Consider the following 18,308-nt stretch of genomic DNA (forward strand, 5'->3'; position numbering starts at 1 on the left):
GTTTGTTCCATTTTCTTCCTCGGTTCCTAAAATTTGCATGTCAGACAACTCAAGGAAATGAAAATTCTCGTCATCTTAAGGAGTCTCTTTAAATCACATAAAGTTTTATTTTGGGTATACATAAACAGCCCCAGCTTCCCTCTCCACTGAAACTGGCCCAGCAGACTTCAAATCATAAACTCTGTGCTTCAGAAATGTGACTTATTTTTCCTTCCTGGGAGGGCTGCTTTTCACCTTCAGACTTAACTCTCCTGCTTAAGCCAGTCCCAAGGGAGGGAAAGCAAAGGGGTGCGATGCACAGCTGGTATGGGTCCCTCCCTGGTGGGTCATGAATGTGCCCACAGCCTGCGGGTGATAAGGCAGCTGCCCAGACTCAGGATGTGCTCCATTACGACCAGCATCCCTCACTACCTGGGACGAAGCACCAGTGTCCCAGAGGTCGGTGTCAGTCATCCCCCATTACCAGGCAGCCACCACTGCGTCCAGCTTTCCTTTACACAGACATACACATGTGCACACAACGTACGGACATATATCCCATACCACACATCAGTCTTGACCAGAAGCCACAGATCACAGCCCACTGAAACTGACAGCCACTCTCAACTCAGGACACAACTCTATCAGACCGTGAAGCTGCAGAGAACCACAGCAGCTACCTCCCTTGTCTTCCTCGTAACAGAAATCAACTCTACTTCACTGGGGAAGCCCCTAGCTCAGGTCTGTATTTCTTAGCCTTTCTAGTAACCAGGGTGACCAATAACACAAGTGCAAGTCGCCGGGTGGGACTTGGAAAAGCCTGCTTTAAGAGGGGACGGTGGCACGTGCCGCTTTTGCCTTTCCCTCCTTCTTCTTGATTCTTGTCTAGAACACGGATGTGACGGGTGGGTGGAGCCACAGCAGCTACTGTGGGGACCAAGCAAATTGTGAAGACTCAAACCAACTGACAAGTGCCAATAACCAGTTGCTTCTGGGTTTTTACCACATATAAAAATGAATATGCCTAATAAATATTCCTCAATGTGTCTGATGTTCTGTTACTAATAGAGAAGTGTATCTCACAACTGATACAAAAGAAAACGTGAAAGATCCAGAAGCAGAAGGAGAAAACCACTGGAGAAAGGTCTCAAGGTGAGATCATGTCAGTATCAAATGGATAAAAGAAATACACTTGATAAAGACGTAATTATCTTCCTCAAAAATAGGGACATAGGAAGAGAAGAATGTTGAATAAATATTCAGTGAGACCCCACTGAAGCATCTTTCAGACTTAGAAATCAGAACACACACATTAAGTGGGGGGTCAGATTCTCAGTGACAATCAGAACATGCAGAAACACACCAAGAGGAAGGCCAACAGGGGCACGTTGTCAGGACAGATGTGGCTGAAGAGTCTGCAGCCATTCACATCTGTACAGCCCTAGGTTGCAGCCAGCGGGAAGGCAGCCTGGTGCAAGCTGAACATCCAGGGGCGCAGCAGTCAGACGGACCACAGGTGAGCCCCGACCTCACCCTGGCTCACTCTCTGCACTTGTTAGATGGGGGCGGTCCTGAGAACATGCCACGGAGGACAAAGCACAGCCCAAGAGCCTGGGCTCAAATCCAGCTCTTCCATCTACTAACCAGGGACCTACAGAGACTCCCAAACTTCCCAGTCTTATTTTCTGTACCTTTAAAAGCAGACAGGCTATAAGGTCGGCTCCTGGGTTAGTCATCATGGTCACGAGGAATAAGTTACCTGATACACATAAAACCCCTGAAGAATGGAATAGCAACCCACTGCAGTATTCTTGCCTGGAGAATTCCATGGACAGAGGAGCCTGGTGAGCTACAGTTCGTGGGATCACGGAGTCAAACATGACTGAGTGACTCACACACACACACACACACACACACACACACACACACACACACATGTGCATGCACACTTAGGACCAGCATCTGGAATACACTCTACATGTGTCATCTCTTGGTATTACTACCTAGCAAGCTAGATGATCTACACACAGTACTTAGTCCAGCAGGGATGAAAATGGGTGATCAATGGCCATCAGGTAACAAAGGCAATTTGGGACTTAGAAGGGCTGACCCAGAGGCTGGGGAAGTGAGAAAGGACAATGGGCGTGACTCCCTGGAAGGGCCCGGAAGCCAAGGAGTGGTGGTCTGGGACCGTGGGCTATTGTCATGCTCTATACATTTCAGAGAAGGTGACTTCTTTAGCCACAGGCTTCCCATGGAGCTCAGCTGGTCAAGAATCCTCCTGCATTGTTACAGGAGACCCCAGTTCAATTCCTGGGTTGGGAAGATCCCCTGGAGAAGGGAATGGCTATCCACTCCAGTATTCTGGCCTGGAGAATTCCATGGACTGTATGTATAGTCCATGGGGTTGCAAAAGCCGGACATGACTGAGCAACTTTCACTTTCAAAAGGAAAAGGCCAAATGATGAGGGACACGTTCCCAAGTTTCCTGAGCCTGAAGGGGTCCTCCGGGGTGCCAGGAACTCTCCTGCTCTGACTGGAAACAGAGGACAAAGGAAAGTGGTGTCCAAGCCCCACGGCCAGTGAGCACGGGCAGGACCACCCCGGAGGCCGGGGGAGGTGTGATGATGTCCACGAGGTGGTCTGGCTGGGCGCAGAGAGGCAGGGAGTGCGGATGAGACGGAGGGATCTGAGAGGAGCTCAGAGACGGCGAGAGCCCTGCGGCTGGATGGGGACAGGGACACACTCCAGTCTGAAGCAGAGGCTGCAGGGCGCGGGGTGTGGTGAGGCACAGGGATGGGGTAGAGGTGGGGGCAGGGCCAGAGCGCCACCCTTCCAGAGAGATCACACCTCAGAAGGTCAGCTCACAGACCCTGTCTGTCCTCCTGGCCCACCAGTTCCCACTTTTTGCCAAATCCTCCTGTCTCCACAACAGGCAGGTTAAGGATGCAATGCTGGCTGAAGCCGGGACCAGCAGAGCCAGAGCCTGGGTAAGTCCCAGGAAGAGAAACCTAGCGATGATCAGACTTGAACTTGGTTTGTTCTTTGTTTGCGAACACAAAGAACATTTAAAAACAAATTAGAACGCCAGCTCTAAGGTTAAACACACTGTTTAGTTGTTTAGAAATATGACTTAAGATACCTTAAAAAGTTATAAAAAGAAGGCCTGGAACTTGAGACAAAATAGGATGTCCAGTTATTAATAAAGGAGTGAATTTAGAGTCTGACAACATGAGGTCTCCTGGGAATCAAAGCCTGAACATCTCAGGACCATGTGCGCATCTCTGAAGTGGCTCTGTTGGGTTCCCTGGGCCGAGGCGTCCAGGACTGGCTCTCCCTGCCCCCAGGTTCCATCCCTGAGACGGCGCGGATGCTGAGCCCAGGGTGATGCTGGCAGACAAAGGACCCAGGCGGTGTTCCGCAGGAGCGCCAGGTGGGTCTGGCACAGACAGATCTCCTGGCAGGGAGGACGCAGCCCCTGCCAAAGGAGAGACAGGCAGTAGCTGCGGAGAGACAGAGCAGGGAAGTGCTGAACCTCGGAGAGGCCAGAGGCCCCTCCCCACCCAGGAGGAAGGACAGCGCGGGCGGCTCGGTGGGGGCACAGTCACAGCTGCAAGGTGTCCAAGCAAGTGGGAGACAACGAGGCAGGAACAGGAGGGGTGTTCAGAGGACGCGGGGGACCCCACCCTGCCATCGTCACAGTGCCCTCCAGGTCCGCTGACACCCAGGTACCATTTCTCACATCCGAGCTGGACCAGACTGAGGCTGGAAGGAGAGGAAGATGTTCTTCTCACTAGATCCTGGAACTTCTGCAAAATGAGATCACCCAGGGCCCAGAGGATCAGCCTGTGGGAAGGACCATTCCCCAGTGTGTGTGGAGCTGACCCCTCACCAGGCCTGTTCCCAGCCCATCCCGCTCACGGCCCCTCCTCTAGCTGACTCAGAGCCACACCTTGGAGGTCAGGGAAAGGGCAGGGCTAGGGCCTGACCTGTCTTGAGGATTCTGAGTTCCAACCTCAGTTCTGCCCGTGTGTCCAGCCATCTCTGACTGCCTGAAGACATGGGGGAAAGTGCGGGTGAGATGGTGCTTCAGACCAGGGCCGTGTCTGGGGACATGATGTGCTGTCATCCCCAGGCTGGGGGTGCTGCCGAACAAGACACAGGATAGGCTCCGCTGAAAGAGTGATCCACCCCAAAATGAAAAGAATGCACGTTTGTGAAACCCAAGATAAGACCAGAAAATCTGTGGTTGTTCAGCCATATTTATTGCTCAGTTGCTCAGCTGCATTTGGCTCTTTGCGACCCCATGGACTGCAGCACGCCAGGCTTCCTTGTCCTTCACTATCGCCCTTAGTTTGCTCAAACTCACGTCCACTGAGTGAGTGACACCATCCAACCATTTCATCCTGTCGTCCCCTTCTCCTCCTGCCCTCAATCTTTCCCAACATCAGGGTCTTTTCCCAGCAATATTTAAAAATCAGCTATTCCGAGGACTGGTTTCACTAAGCCCAATGATTCCCTTTAATTTCAACATTAAATCAAAGCATTCTTTGGCTGGTGTACATTCATCCCTCTTACATGGTCTCACATCCAGAATTTGTAGAGGTGTGTTTCTTATGCAATCAAGAATCCAATGCCCTTTAAACAGTCTCCCCTGGTACTTTTACCTGTACTCAGAGACTTCTCTATGACCTCCAACCAGAGCGGTCTCTTCTCCTGGACCCATGGTTGCTACCTCTCCTGAGATGCCCACCTACCAGGCCTATGGATGCCACAGGCACCATGAGCTCCACTCCCCAGACTGATGGGCACCCAACAGGAGAGACTATATCAGGCCAACCTGGTGCCTCCCCACTGAGTTCAAGCTGCACACCTCCACTCAGGAGAGGTGACAAACCCCTCAGTTCAATCACCTCTGAGCCTGCTGGCCTCATGACAACTCATATTTTGACAAATGCGTTTAAAACAGGAGGGATGGAGGAGGTGGCAGGATGGGTGTGCAGCAGGATGCTGGGCTGTGATGCTCAAAAAGGACTTGGGGAGGGGTTGTCCTCTGGAGGAACGTTCTCTGACTGGGGGGCTCTTGGGGTCTGCCCCTTTGGGTCCAGGAAAGAAATTTAAATGAGCAAAGGTGGAGAAACCATCACAAGATTGTAAAGGAATTATCCTCCAATTAAAAGTAAATAGACTCTTATAAAAAGAAAGGAATCAGACCTAACACCATATACAAAGATAAACTCAAAATGGATTAAAGACATAAATGTAAGACCAGAAACTATAAAACTCTTAGATGAAAACATAGGCAGAACACTCGATGACATAAATCAAAGCAATATCCTCTATAACCCACCTCCTAGAGTAACAGAAATAAAAACAAAAGTAAACAAGTGGGACCTGATTAAACTTAAAAGTTTTTGCACAGCAAAGGAAACTATAAGCAAGGTGAAAATACAATCCTCAGAATGGGAGAAAATAATAGCAAATGAAACAACTGACAAAAGATTCATTTCCAAAATATACAAGCAGCTCATACAACTCAATGCCAGAAAAACAAACAACCCAATCAAAAAGTGGGACAAAGACCTAAACAGACATTTCTCCAAAGAAGACATATAGGTGGCTAACAAATACATGAAAAGATGCTCAACATCGCTCATTATTAGAAAAATGCAAATCAAAACTACAGTGAGATATCACCTCATACTGGTCAGAATGGCCATCATCAAAAAGTCTACAAACAATAAATGCTGGAGAGGGTGTGGAGAAAGGAGAACCCTCCCGTACTGTTGGTGGGAATGTAAATTGATACAGCCACTATGGAAGATGGTATGGTGATTCCTTAAAAAACTAGGAATAAAGCCACTATATGACCCAGCAATACCAGTCCTAGGCATGTACCCTGAGGAAACCAAAATTGAAAAAGACACATATATCCCATTGCTCACTGCAGCACTATTTACAATAGCTAGAACATGGAAGCAACATAGATGTCCATCAACAGATGAATGAATAAAGAAATTGTGACACATTACACACAATGGAATATTACTCAGCCATAAAAAGGAATGCATTTGAGTAAGTTATAATGAGCTGGATTAACCCAGAGCCTATTATACAGAGTGAAGTAGGTCAGAAAGAGAAAGATAAATATCGTATACTAACGCATATATACAGAATCTAGAAAGATGGTACCAAAGAACTTATTTGCAGGGCAGCAATGAAGAAACAGACATAGAGAATAGACTTATGGACATGGGGAGGGGGAGGAGAGGGTGAGATGTGTGGAAAGAGTAACATGGAAACTCACACTACCATATGTAAAATAGATGGCCAGTGGGAATTTGCTGTGTGGCTCAGGAAACTCAAGCAGGGGCCCTGTATAAACCTAGAGGGGTGGCGTGGGAGGGAGACGGGAGGGAGGTTCAAAGGGGAGGGGACATATGTATACCTGTGGCTGATCCATGCTGAGGTTTGACAGAAAACAAAATTCTGTAAAGCAATTATCCTTCAATTAAAAAATAAATTAAAAAAAAAAAGAATCAGAGCAGCAAGAATAGTGTGTCCACGGAAACCAGCCAAGAAGAGGCAGTGTCATCCAGGAATCGAGGCAGAGGGAAGACCTGGACCCGGCCCGCCCCCAGGCTCAGACATGACGTGATGGCTCTGAGGTTCTGGGGGCACCGTCTTCCCCGAGCTGTCTCCCGAAGCCCCCACACCCGGAGGAGAGGAGCAGCACCACACGGGTGACCCAGGTTGAGAAGCCCAGCACCCCATTTTACGATGGACCCTGGATTCTTTTTCTCAATATCATGGAAACACATGCACTCGGTTCGTCACAAGAAAACACCAACTTCGCAAGTCATTGCTTGAATGTATTAAGTTCAAGGTTCCAGTCAAAAACCCAAAACTATCTCTCCTAACAAAACTGTACTGTTCACACTTACTGGCGATGTGTTCTCAGCCCTGTTACATGTTGAAAGTGAAAATGCTAGCTGCCCAGCTGTGTCTCGCTCTTTGTGACCCTGTGGACTGCAGCCCACCCAGCGGCTCTGGGCGTGGAATTCTCCAGGCAAGGATACTGGAGTGGACTGCCACTGCCTCCTCCAGGGGATCTTCCCAACCCAGGGGGTGAACCCACTGCAGACAGATTCTTTACCGTCTGAGCGACACATCACCTGTTATCAGACCTAAACCTCAGCGGCCGCTGAGAGCACGGACCGGAGCGGGAAGAGGACGCCCCTCCCAGGGGCCTTCTCACCGCCACTCCCAGCGACGTCAGGAGACCTCTTGAAAGGCAAGTAGCCAAACTCGGACATACATCACCCAACAATCAGGCAAGGGCTGTAAAACTTTATGTGGGCATTCATACAGGTGAGGGAGCGTGAAATATTATTTTTCTTTTGATGATCCTTATTAAAGGTGAGCAGAGCACATTCTGAGAGCAGTTTCCAGCGGGCTATCTGATGAGGGGTTGACCTGAAGTGAGAGTGAGCGTGGCGGACAAGCGGTCCCCCAACTCTGAGCCACGGGAAAACAGCGGTCCACTTCCCACCTCAGCATCTCAATCCAAGCATTCATTGTTATTTCCTCCATAAAATAAAAATATTTCGACCTAATATATTACAAATTTAACAAATCTCCGCTAGGGAATTCCAACTTTAAAAGCACTGAATAAATGAAAAGAGATTTATCAAAATACACGGATAAATTACTCTAGGTCAAAAGGGACAGATTAAACAACACATTTAAAAGAAATGACAGGCAGACCTTAGAGACATTGCAGGTTTGGTTTAGGCCACTACAATCCAGCAAATACCACAATTACAGGGGTTACATGATTTGGGGGCCTCCTCAGTGCATATAAAATTATGCTATGCTGTAGTCTATTAAGTGTACAACAGCATTGTCTAAAAATGTACATGTGATGTGAAGTCGTTCAGTTGTATCTGACTCTTTGCGACTCCATGGACTGCAGCCTGCTAGGCTCCTTCATCCATGGAATTTTCCAGGCAAAAATACTGGAGTGGGTCACCATTTCCTTCTCCAGGGGACCTTCCCGGCCCAGGGATCAAACCTGAGTCTTCCACACTGCAGGCAGGCTTTACTGTCTGAGCCACTAGGGAAGCCCAAAAATGTACATATCTTGAATTTAAAAAAAGATTGTTGCTAAAAAAAAAAAATGCTATCATCTGAGCCTTCAGTGATTCATAATCTTTTTGCTAGTGGAGGGTCTGAAATACTGCAAGAATTACCAAAATGTGACACAGAAAGTGAGCAAATGCTGTTGAGAAAATGGTACAAACTGACTTATTCAGTGCAGGGTGACCACAAACCTTCAACTTGAAAAAAACACTGCATCTGTGAAGCGCAGTCAAGTAAAACACAATAAAATGTGGCATGCCTTATAAACGTTGAAAACAGCTTGGCAATACTGAATTTTTTTAAGTTATATGAATACCTAAAAACACTCATACAACTTGATTACAAAATCATTAATAATCCAAAGAGTAAATAGAAAAAAAGACAAATAACCCAGAAAGAAATCTAAGGTATTAAAGCACAAAGTCTCTAGTTTATTAGCTGAACTAGGAAGCAACCACAAGGACCATCTTTCACCACCCTGAATCCATGAGGTCTTTCTCCAAGTGCAGCACAGGTTACTGACCCGCTCTGGGAGAGGGCTGTGTTAGGACAGTCTTTCCATGTGGCTTTGTGCATCAGTGAGGATGTTTTTGGTCCCGCTTCATCTTGACTCTGCAGTGGTATTTCGAACCCTCCCAGGGTCACCACAAAGAGAGTGGGTGTCCTTGGGGGCAGAAGACCTCGTGGGGAAACGCTGAGCTGCGTGGGGCTGAGAGTGGGCGCCCCCTGGCGGTGGTGTTTCACACACGCCCTTCCCGGCTCAGCCCCATCTCCCCTCCCAGGCCGTGTGGAACCACGCCAACCCTCGGGCCCCTCCGGCTATAAGCCGTCCGGCTACAAACTCACAGCAGACGTCTAAATGAAAGGACGGCACGCACCTGTTTTTGATGTGCTGTGGGGAACCCAGGCATCGGAAGCTGCCGTGGACCATGATGGCAAGCCTTGTGCACACAGCCTCGCACTCCTCCATGCTGCGGGAGACAGGACCAGGGGTGAGCCGCAGCCCCAGACAGGGCTCGAATCAACAGTGGGATGGGCGAGCAGAGAGACACACCATTACTGAAAACCAGCTGACTTTCCATACAGGAACCTCACAGAACTCAAAACAGCACACTGGAAATGGATAAGACTCCACTTACATGGCCAGCTACACAGTTAACCAAAATATTAGTAGTCTTTCCATACAGTAGGAAGAACTGAATATATAGGAGAAACCTTTTAGCAATAGCACAAAAATGCAAAATAGATCAGAAAGACCTTCATAAACATGGAAATCTTATGAAAAGAAAGAAGATTTACTGATGGAAAATTAAACTTTGAATCAGTGGGAAGATATATCAGAAAGAGAGAAAAGAACAAATATAGTTTAAATGAGAAATTGTTTAAAAAATAATTATAATATAAATAATATAATGCAAGTATAAAATGTAACAAGTATAAAATAAATTTTGTATAAACTATAAACAAAAGTCATACTTTAATACAGTATATTATATATAACAAATAACACTGTAATTTGTAACTATAACTTAGCTTGTAATATAATCTAATATTACATTGATATGAAGTATGTTATCAAGGTTTAAAATTTACAATTATATCATTATAAATATATAAAAGTATAATATAAATTTTAAGAAGAATTTAGTATAATACTGATCAAAAGTTTATCACTCCCCACAAGAAAAATTGCAAACAATTTTTTAAATATACTTTAAAATTATTTAGAGACACGTAGAAAAAGGTCAAACGAGAAGTAAAATAAGACTCATTCCAGAAAATATTAGCATTTTCTTAAATAATTAAAAAGAGACAGTATGCTAAGGAATTACAAGGAAGACCTTTAGAACAAAATATGACAGTGCAGATGAGACATTAGTATTTTACATACAAACCGGAGAATGGAACACAATTTCAAGCATAAGAGCAATGGAATAAACTGTGAAGGAAAAGTTTTATGTACTTGACAATGAAAAGCTACGAATTTCTAGTAAGTATGTCAAAGTAACATTTAAAAAATTGCAACAAACACAAAGGGTGATATTTGACGTACTTATAAAGAACTCATGTGTGTGTGTGTTAAGCTGCTTCACTTGTGTCTGACTCTTTGTGACCCCATGGGCTGTAGACCGCCAGGATCCTCTGTCCATGGGATCCTCCAGGCAAGAATATGGGAGTGGAATGCCAGACTCTCCTTCAGGGCATCTTCCTGACAGCAGGAAAGGAGTCACAGGGATCCAACCCGTGACTCATGTCTCCTGCATTTGCAGTCAAGTTCTTTACCATTAGTGCCGCCTCAGAAGCCCAAAGAACTCACATATATTACTGTAAAAATAAACAAAAACTCAAGAGAGGAAAAAGGGTAAATAATGTATAGATTTTTCAAAAAAATCATTCATGCGTAATAAACATACCAATAAATTACAAACTAAACCATGAGATAAGTGATCTTAAAACTATTTTCTAGCCTGACAGGCATTTGTCACATATACCTGTGTGTGTTACAGACAAAAATTCTTTTCCCCTCCATCTCCTGTGTGAATAAAAAAAATAAATTCTCAGATCCAAAAAAATACCCCCAAAGTTAGACACTCTCTCAATAATTTTAAACAGGTCAGTGTATATATGACTGTTGGGAATAAAACATTGGCATACCTTGGTGAAAAACAATTTGCAAAAAATTCCTTTCCTAGGGACTCACCTTAGGAAATACAGAAAATATGAATGCATAGAACAACTTATCTATAACTGTAAAAAATCTAGAAACAGGATCCACAGTAGAATAATACAGAAACATAAATGAGGGTACATCCATATGTGTGTCAGCCATTGAAATGAGGGTTTCCAAAGTCAGTTCATTGGATATGGAAAAGGTAATGATTTAGCAATGGTAAAATGACAATGCATGTTAGGAAAATTGCACATATATGTTAAAAAAAAAAGTAAGAAAAAGCACAAAAAAATGTATGACTATCAAATACCTGAAAAGTGAATTAATGGTGGAATTTTTTTCTTTCTTTTACCATGCTGTATTATACAAATTCTAAAGAAAGTATGGTAGTCTTCCTGTTGGGGAATGAACATAAAACAGTGTGTTCGTTGGGTCAGTGTATATTCTTATCAAGATTATACCGGTCAGCCTTCCATGCAGCCAGAGGTGGACATGTGACCAAACAGGCCAGTGTGAAGGACAATTTCTGAGTCACACTGAAGTAGGCAAGCCACTTGCCCTGGGTTTTGATCTTTCCACTTCCCATAAGCTGGGATATGGACACAGCTACTGAGTCAGCTCAACCCTGAAGATGATGAGTGAGTGACTTGGTGGAAAGAATCTGAGTCCTTGGATGCCCCTTGGCTCTGACATAGCCCCCCAGTGTGAACTGTGAATGCAGGAGAGAAATGTTTATCTGGTCTGGGTCACTTTCATTGGGGGTCTTTGTTACAGTAGCTTAACATGAAGTCTCAGGGCTCTTCACATCCCAAGTATGCTTTATATATTTTTCTGTGCAGATGTTATCTTTCTCTATGTTTCCTAATTAATTTCAGTTTAAAATAACCATATCATTTTTTAATATGAGTGCATAGTAGGTCTCTAATTAAAGTGATAGAACATCTAGTCAGTTCTATATGACCTTCCTAAACATAGGACCCCAACAACAATTGATATTACTTCAGGCCATAGAACAATGACTCACAATTTCCAACTGCCTGAGTATCTGCTATCGAACAACTATGCTCCAGAAACTTGGGATTCTATAGTCTTGACCCAGAGGCAGAGATTTGAGATGCTGATGGTCTTCAGCATCAGGAAGGATACATAAAATCAAGGTTCTACACAATGAAAGGAATCTCTGACCATTTATTCAAAAATAAACACTATGCTGTTTATTTTTGGTGATGAAGCAGATGGGGACAGAACTGGGTCAGGTGACTCAGAGCTTTAAGTGTTTATAGAGTAAACCCCCTACAGACCAACCTTCAAGTCAAAAACTTTCAAAGACACAAACATGTGTTCACACGTCCAATCATGTAAGTTAGTTCACGTGTCTGGCATACATTGTCACATGCGTGCATCCTCTATATACGATTGTGCTTTTGTGAACCATAGAGTACTGGATACGGCAGTACAGTATGTTTATTTCAAGCCCTGGATGTCCAGGAACAAGTGTAAACGCAGTGGTGATGTAGCTGGTATTACTGTACTTTTCAAGGTACTGTAAGATTAAAAATGTTTTACTGTTGTGATTTTTATTTATTATTCGTGCAGACAGTTATATAAACTTACATAGTATAGTACTAGAGACCTGATTGTGTTAGTTGGGCACCTAGGCTAACTTTTCGGACTTACAAACAAATTGAACTTACAAACGTGTTCTCAGAATGGAACACGTTTGTATACAGGGGACGTCCTATGGTGAACTTCTCAGATCAGCGTCTGATGAGTGAGGAGGAAGCAGGCCTGGCCCTCCTGGGCTGATTTTAATTCCTCATAGACAGTAAACTAGGACCCAGTGCTCCTACTTTCGTGTCCTACCCCTGCTCTACACCGTAGTCCCCTAGCATACGGACTTGGGGAGCGGGGAGATGGACTCCTAATCAAAAGGAAGCTCTAGTTCAGAGACTTCCTAGAATCGGGGGATCAGCCCAAGGCTGCCTTGCTCTCCACTGTCAGTCACTTAGAACTTCGTGCTGTATGGCTACAGACAGATTTTTGGAAATAAGGATACATCATTAATGTGAGACCAAATGAACAGGAGGATATAAAAAAGAAATTACAGTGATATGTGGTCTCTCTGAGAGCTGTCTGCAATAATTATATGTTAAATGAGAATTATAAAGACCTTTTAACGTGACACCTGAGTTCCCAGTCTTAGAGCTTAGGGGCCCTAAGTACTGGCAGAATGACAACAGAAATCAGAGTTCCCAGGACTGGCACAGAAAGATGGTCACTGGAAGCAAGAACGTATTATAATAAAGTAAGGGATTTGCCGAATTTAACTTACCTCGATGTAACATTTTATTTTCTGAATAGAAACAGAAAAAAGACACACACAAAAAATAGCATAGTCAGGACTTTCAGCTAACTGCCATACTGCCAAGGGCAGTCATGTTCAAAAGACAATTAAGAAACCGGACAAAGTTAACAAAAATGATACATTTCGGAATTCTGGAAATTGACCAAAAGCATAGGACAATATGAGGAGCAGTTACAGCTGACAAACTGCTGAACAAGGGTAAGAAGGGGGGTGGGCTGTGGCATCCTGGCTCACAACAGGCAGCTCCTAGCAGAAGACAGGCCACGAGCATCTCTGCCCCATGGAGGGATGCACGCCCCGTGCATGGCAGGGCAGAGCCCACACCTGTCAACACCGTCCGCACTGCAGACTCCACAAGCAGGGAGGGCCAGCAGCTCAGCATCTGGCCTGTGGCTGGGTCACGCGCGGAGCCCGTGAGGCTGCGTGTACAGCACTGGAGGGTGGAGAAGCCCAAGCCAGCCACACACACCACGTGAGCCCAGAGGCCCCCCGCCCGCCATCCGCATGCACCCTACACAGACCAGAGGGACCAGGAAAGACAAAAGCAAGCCGGCTAGAAAATGCCCTGAGCTGGGAAAGCCCCGCCTTGCCCACACTCGGATGACAGCAGAGACTGAATCCTTGTAGGCCTGCTGCTGCTGCTAAGTCACGTCAGTCATGTCTGACTCTGTGCGACCACATGGACGGCAGCCCACCAGGCTCCTCTGTCCCTGGGATTCTCCAGGCAAGAATACTGGACTGGGTTGCCATTTCCTTCTCCAATGCATGCATGCATGCTAAGTCGCTTCAGTCGTGTCTGACTCTGTGCGACCCCATGGACAGCAGCCCAGCAGACTCCTCTGTCTACAGGATTCTCCAGGCAAGAATACTGGAGCGGGTTACCATTTCCTTCTCCAAAGCCCAACAAAGGCTGTATCTGGCAACTCGCCTGGACAAAAGCAGCATGGCTCCAAAAACACCCAGGCTTCAAAAAATGAAAACAAAGTTGAAAAAAAACAACTAGACAGAAGAATCAGGAGCTGCTCACTGCAGGAGAAAGCGTTTTCATAGATTCATCCTCCAGAAGCATGAACAAAACCCAGGTGGAACACATAGAGATCTACATCCCGACACATCAAAGTCAAGGTGTTGAAAGGCACCGAGAAATCTTGATAGAGTCAGACAAAGTGACTCAGGACATCCAGGGAGCATCGGCTTTGCTAGCGGCTGGCTTCTTACAAGAAGCAACGCAGGTGAACAGACAGCGAGGAGAGATGTTCATTACGAAAACGTGAGTGAAACCACACATCACCAGGACGGTTACAAACAGGAAGACCAGCAGCGTTGATGGCAGCGTGGGGATCCTGGAAAGTCCCGTCATTGTTCTTGGGATTAAAAAATGATTGACGCTTCGGAGAACAGCTCTGCAGCTTTCTAAAGTGCTGAACACAAGTTACCGTACAACCCAGAAAAAGACGGCTAAGAGAACGAGAAACGTGGGTCTAGACAAAGGCGTGTGCGCGGCTGTTGACAGCACCCTGCACTGCACGGCTGAGTGTGGGGCCCACCCAAAGGGCACGGGTGGAGGGTGGGCAGCACACGCGGGACACCGCTCACTGCTGGGCTCTGAGTGCTGACTCTCCGACAGAGTCACATACCAATGATCACAGGTCACATGACTCCACGTGGATGGAGATCCACGAAGGGCACACTGATGGAGACAGACGCCGGAGTGGACGGGGGCTAAGTGAGAACACTCCAAAGTGATGGAGACACCCTGAACTGGGTCTGGATGACGAGGCATGGGACTGCAGTGACGAAAATCACACAGGAAGGTGCACTTAAAGTGGAGAAGTCACACGGCACATAAATCATGCCTCAAAGAAACTTTTTTTAAAGGGCAGTGGTGAGTCTGACAGTAAGGGCTTCCCTGCTGGCTCAGCAGTAAAGAATCCACCTGCCAATGCAAGAGATGCAGGAGACCTGGGTTCAATCCCTAGGATGGGAAGAGGCCCTGGAGGAGGAGGTGGCAACCCACTCCACTATTCTTGCCTGGAGGATCCCATGGACAGAGGAGCCTGGTGGGTCCACAGGGTCATAAAGAGTCGGAGATGATTGGGCTACGGAGCCTGAGGTCTGACAGTCAAAACTTCAGGAAGGCTGGGCAGCAGGCAAAGCACCATGAGTGCCGCTGCGCTGTCTAGTTGCTCAGCTGTGTCCGACCCTGCAACACTGTGGGCTGTAGCACGCCTCTGTCCACGGGATGCTAGAGGGAAGGATGCTGGAGTGGGCTGCCGTTTCCTTCTCGAGGAGATCTTCCTGAGCCAGGGACTGAACTCAGGTCTCCTGCCTGGCAGGTAGATTCTTTACCACTGAGCCACCTAGGAAGCCCATCACTGAGTGAGTGTAAGTTAAAACAAACAAAAAAAGGAAGCAGTGGTGTGAACAGCATCCTTCCTCAATGACTCCGCCTGGACCCGAGGGTGGCCCCAGCACTCCCAGGGGAATTAGCTCGATAACCAGCATTCCCGCCCGGGTCTGTCACCTGGATTGACAGCAACTGGTTATTTTTCCAGGAACTGACACTGCCGTAGTCATCGGCAACGTCTCCCAGGACCCCCCCGGAGACCTCCCATCCTGGTGATGGGCTGGCTTTGTGTTTCACTTCTAGCCACAAGGAGCAGGCCACTCACTCCAGCTCAGACTTATCCATTCAGGAAATCTGGGGGACACTCCTCAGGGCCCCTCCTCCCTCACAGGTCTGGTCAGGAATCCCCAGCCTGCAAGATCCCAGCTGGTCTTGACCTGGGCCTGTGCCCACAGTGAGGGCCCTCCGCCCCCAGGGGCAGAGCTGGGTGACTTGTCAGCTGCTGTCAAGCAGAGGGTCCCCAGGGCTGTGCTTCTCTCCGGGGCCCACAGGTCTCTATCTGAGCCTTCGGCATCCCTGGGGTAAGTCAGGCTCATGGAACCAGATGGCTTTTTTGATGCTGGTTGCTTTCTCTGACCCATGGGTCTCCTGTCTTCTGGAAGCATACAGGAAACCCATATGCCGGATCTATAAGCTTGCAAGTAAGGAAGAACCCAGATCCTTCATGTGGCTAATTTGCTCCTGGCACATTTAACTTACAAGTCAGAAGCAAGCACGTCTAAACTCTAAAGCCTGATCTCCACTGCAGGACATACACTGCTGTGTATAAAACAGACCACCAATAAGGCCCTACTGTAGAGCGCCCGGAACTCTCCTCAGCACTCTGTAAAGACCAATATGGGAAAAGAATCTGAAAAGGAGAGAGTATACATATGTATAACTGATTCATTTTGCTATACAAGAGAAACTAACACATCATAAATCAACTCTATTCCAATAAAAATTAAAAAAAATAAATAAATTTAAAAAGAATGCTTATAAGCCAGACCACTGTGCTCACTCTCCCTCAGTGAGTTTAGGAAACCAAAGAACGCCATCACTCTGTGACCTAGAAGAGTGCAGCATAAAGCTGAAAAGAAGCCAACGATGTGAAAACCTCACCACAAGACTAATTCTATGAGGAAGAAAACATGTGACCCTGTTTGGAAACGTGCTGAGTTTTCATTTCAGCTAACTTTCATGCTGGAATAAAGGGGCTGAAACTGGTCGCGGAAGGGCCCGAGGAGGACGCCCGGCTCTCCAGACGTGACTGACAGGCAGTAGAGTGTGGTCACTGGGGGGCCACTGGCTTCGGAGTCCCCGCCGGGCCACTCACGGGGGCGGCCTGGATGTGTAACCTGGTCCCTCCCTGGTCAGTGTCCCGACCTACGTCAGGGGTGACACATGGCATCGTGTGGCAGCGCTGCATGGGGCAAGCGGGTCGGGTGGGGGCACCGCACTCGGTCTGGGAGCTGCCAGGCTCACCTGTGGGAACTCAGGACCACAGCACAGCCCGCCTCAGCCTCTGTCTTCACCGCTTCCCACAGGTGCCGCTTGGAGCAGGGGTCCATCCCTGAGCTGGGCTCGTCCTGAAGGGGAGAGGACACAGGGTGAGGGGTGGGGGAGAAGGCACGTGGGAATGCACTCCCCCGGTGCAAGGATGCAGGCTGGAGGGAAATCCAGTCCCAGCGCCAGGCCATGCTCTGTGCTCAGCAGACGCCAGGAGCCCTCAAGTCTGCTGGGCTCCGCTTGGAGTCCAGGGAGGTAGGCCTGCCCTGACGCACCCCAACCTCTTTAAAACACCAGAAGCATCTACCCTAGAAGATATACAAGAGAGAAAACGGCTTCATTGATTTCACAGCGTCAAGGACAGTGAAATTTCTTTTAAACCCGAAGCTTTCTCCTTTAATAAACACTCCAGCACTTCTTATCTGAACCCCTTTAGAGAGAGATGTGTGCAGGCTGCCTGATGCATTTCTGTGCCCTTGCAGTCAGGGAGTACCGAACGTATTTTTCTTAAGAGCTGAGGTCATCAACTGCCCCAAAGAAAGAAACAGAAGGAAAGTGGACAAAAAATGGCACAGAATAGGAAAGCAAACGCTGGGTCTTTCGTGCAAATCACGTTGATACGGTGAGTAGTTATAAACCAACTAAGTGGAAGGCATGATTGGCCACCTTCCCCTGAGAGAGTCGGAGCATCACTCCATGTTTTCACACACGGATTGGCGGGGGGACACTTGTCCTGTCTCTGGGGAGGATGCTGAGCGTGCTTCAAGTGCACGTCCTCCACCAGATGCACACACTCACAGTCACCCCCGTCACTAACGCTTCACGTGGAGGATTTCAAGGGTGCCTCCAAGGACTCTGAAAGACACACACTGTCATCAAGGACCATTTCAGATGAGGAGGAAACATGCATAGGACTTGTGAGTCCCCACCCAGATCACTGCACCCAAGCACAGGAGACCTAGCGAACTAAGAGTGGGATCGAGGACCAAAGGGCCCATCCAATGCAGGATATATGGGGGCAAGGTTGAGCGGAGGATCCTGCTGAAGGCAGGGAACAGCCCCACCAGGAACTCTTAAAAAAAGGCAAGCCAGCCTCTCCTCTTGTAAGGAAAAGGTCTTCTGCAAACTGCAAAATCACACAAGTGTAAGCTTTGGTTACCCGGTTTCAGAAGATGCAATTACATAGTCATCTTTGAATTCGGACCTTGGGAAAAAGTAAGCTTAGGGCAAGTAAGAGGAGAATCCAGCTCAGATTC

The 18,308-nt window shown here is 47.2% G+C and overlaps 1 protein-coding gene across 1 annotated transcript in view; it reads right to left on the minus strand.

Moving 5' to 3' along the window:
- The window catches only part of ABCA13 (ATP binding cassette subfamily A member 13), a 366,717-nt gene that overhangs the window by 16,169 nt on the left and 332,240 nt on the right, over positions 1-18,308 (minus strand). Inside the window, exons 61-62 of the mRNA XM_065938900.1 lie at positions 17,029-17,132; positions 9,000-9,092 (exon numbers count right to left, since the gene is read on the minus strand). Of these exons, the coding sequence (XP_065794972.1) occupies positions 9,000-9,092; positions 17,029-17,132 (197 nt within the window). The remainder of the gene's footprint in view (positions 1-8,999; positions 9,093-17,028; positions 17,133-18,308) is intronic.

The sequence above is a fragment of the Muntiacus reevesi genome, chromosome 6 (assembly GCF_963930625.1).
Source record: "Muntiacus reevesi chromosome 6, mMunRee1.1, whole genome shotgun sequence".
NCBI classification, from domain to species: domain Eukaryota; kingdom Metazoa; phylum Chordata; class Mammalia; order Artiodactyla; family Cervidae; genus Muntiacus; species Muntiacus reevesi.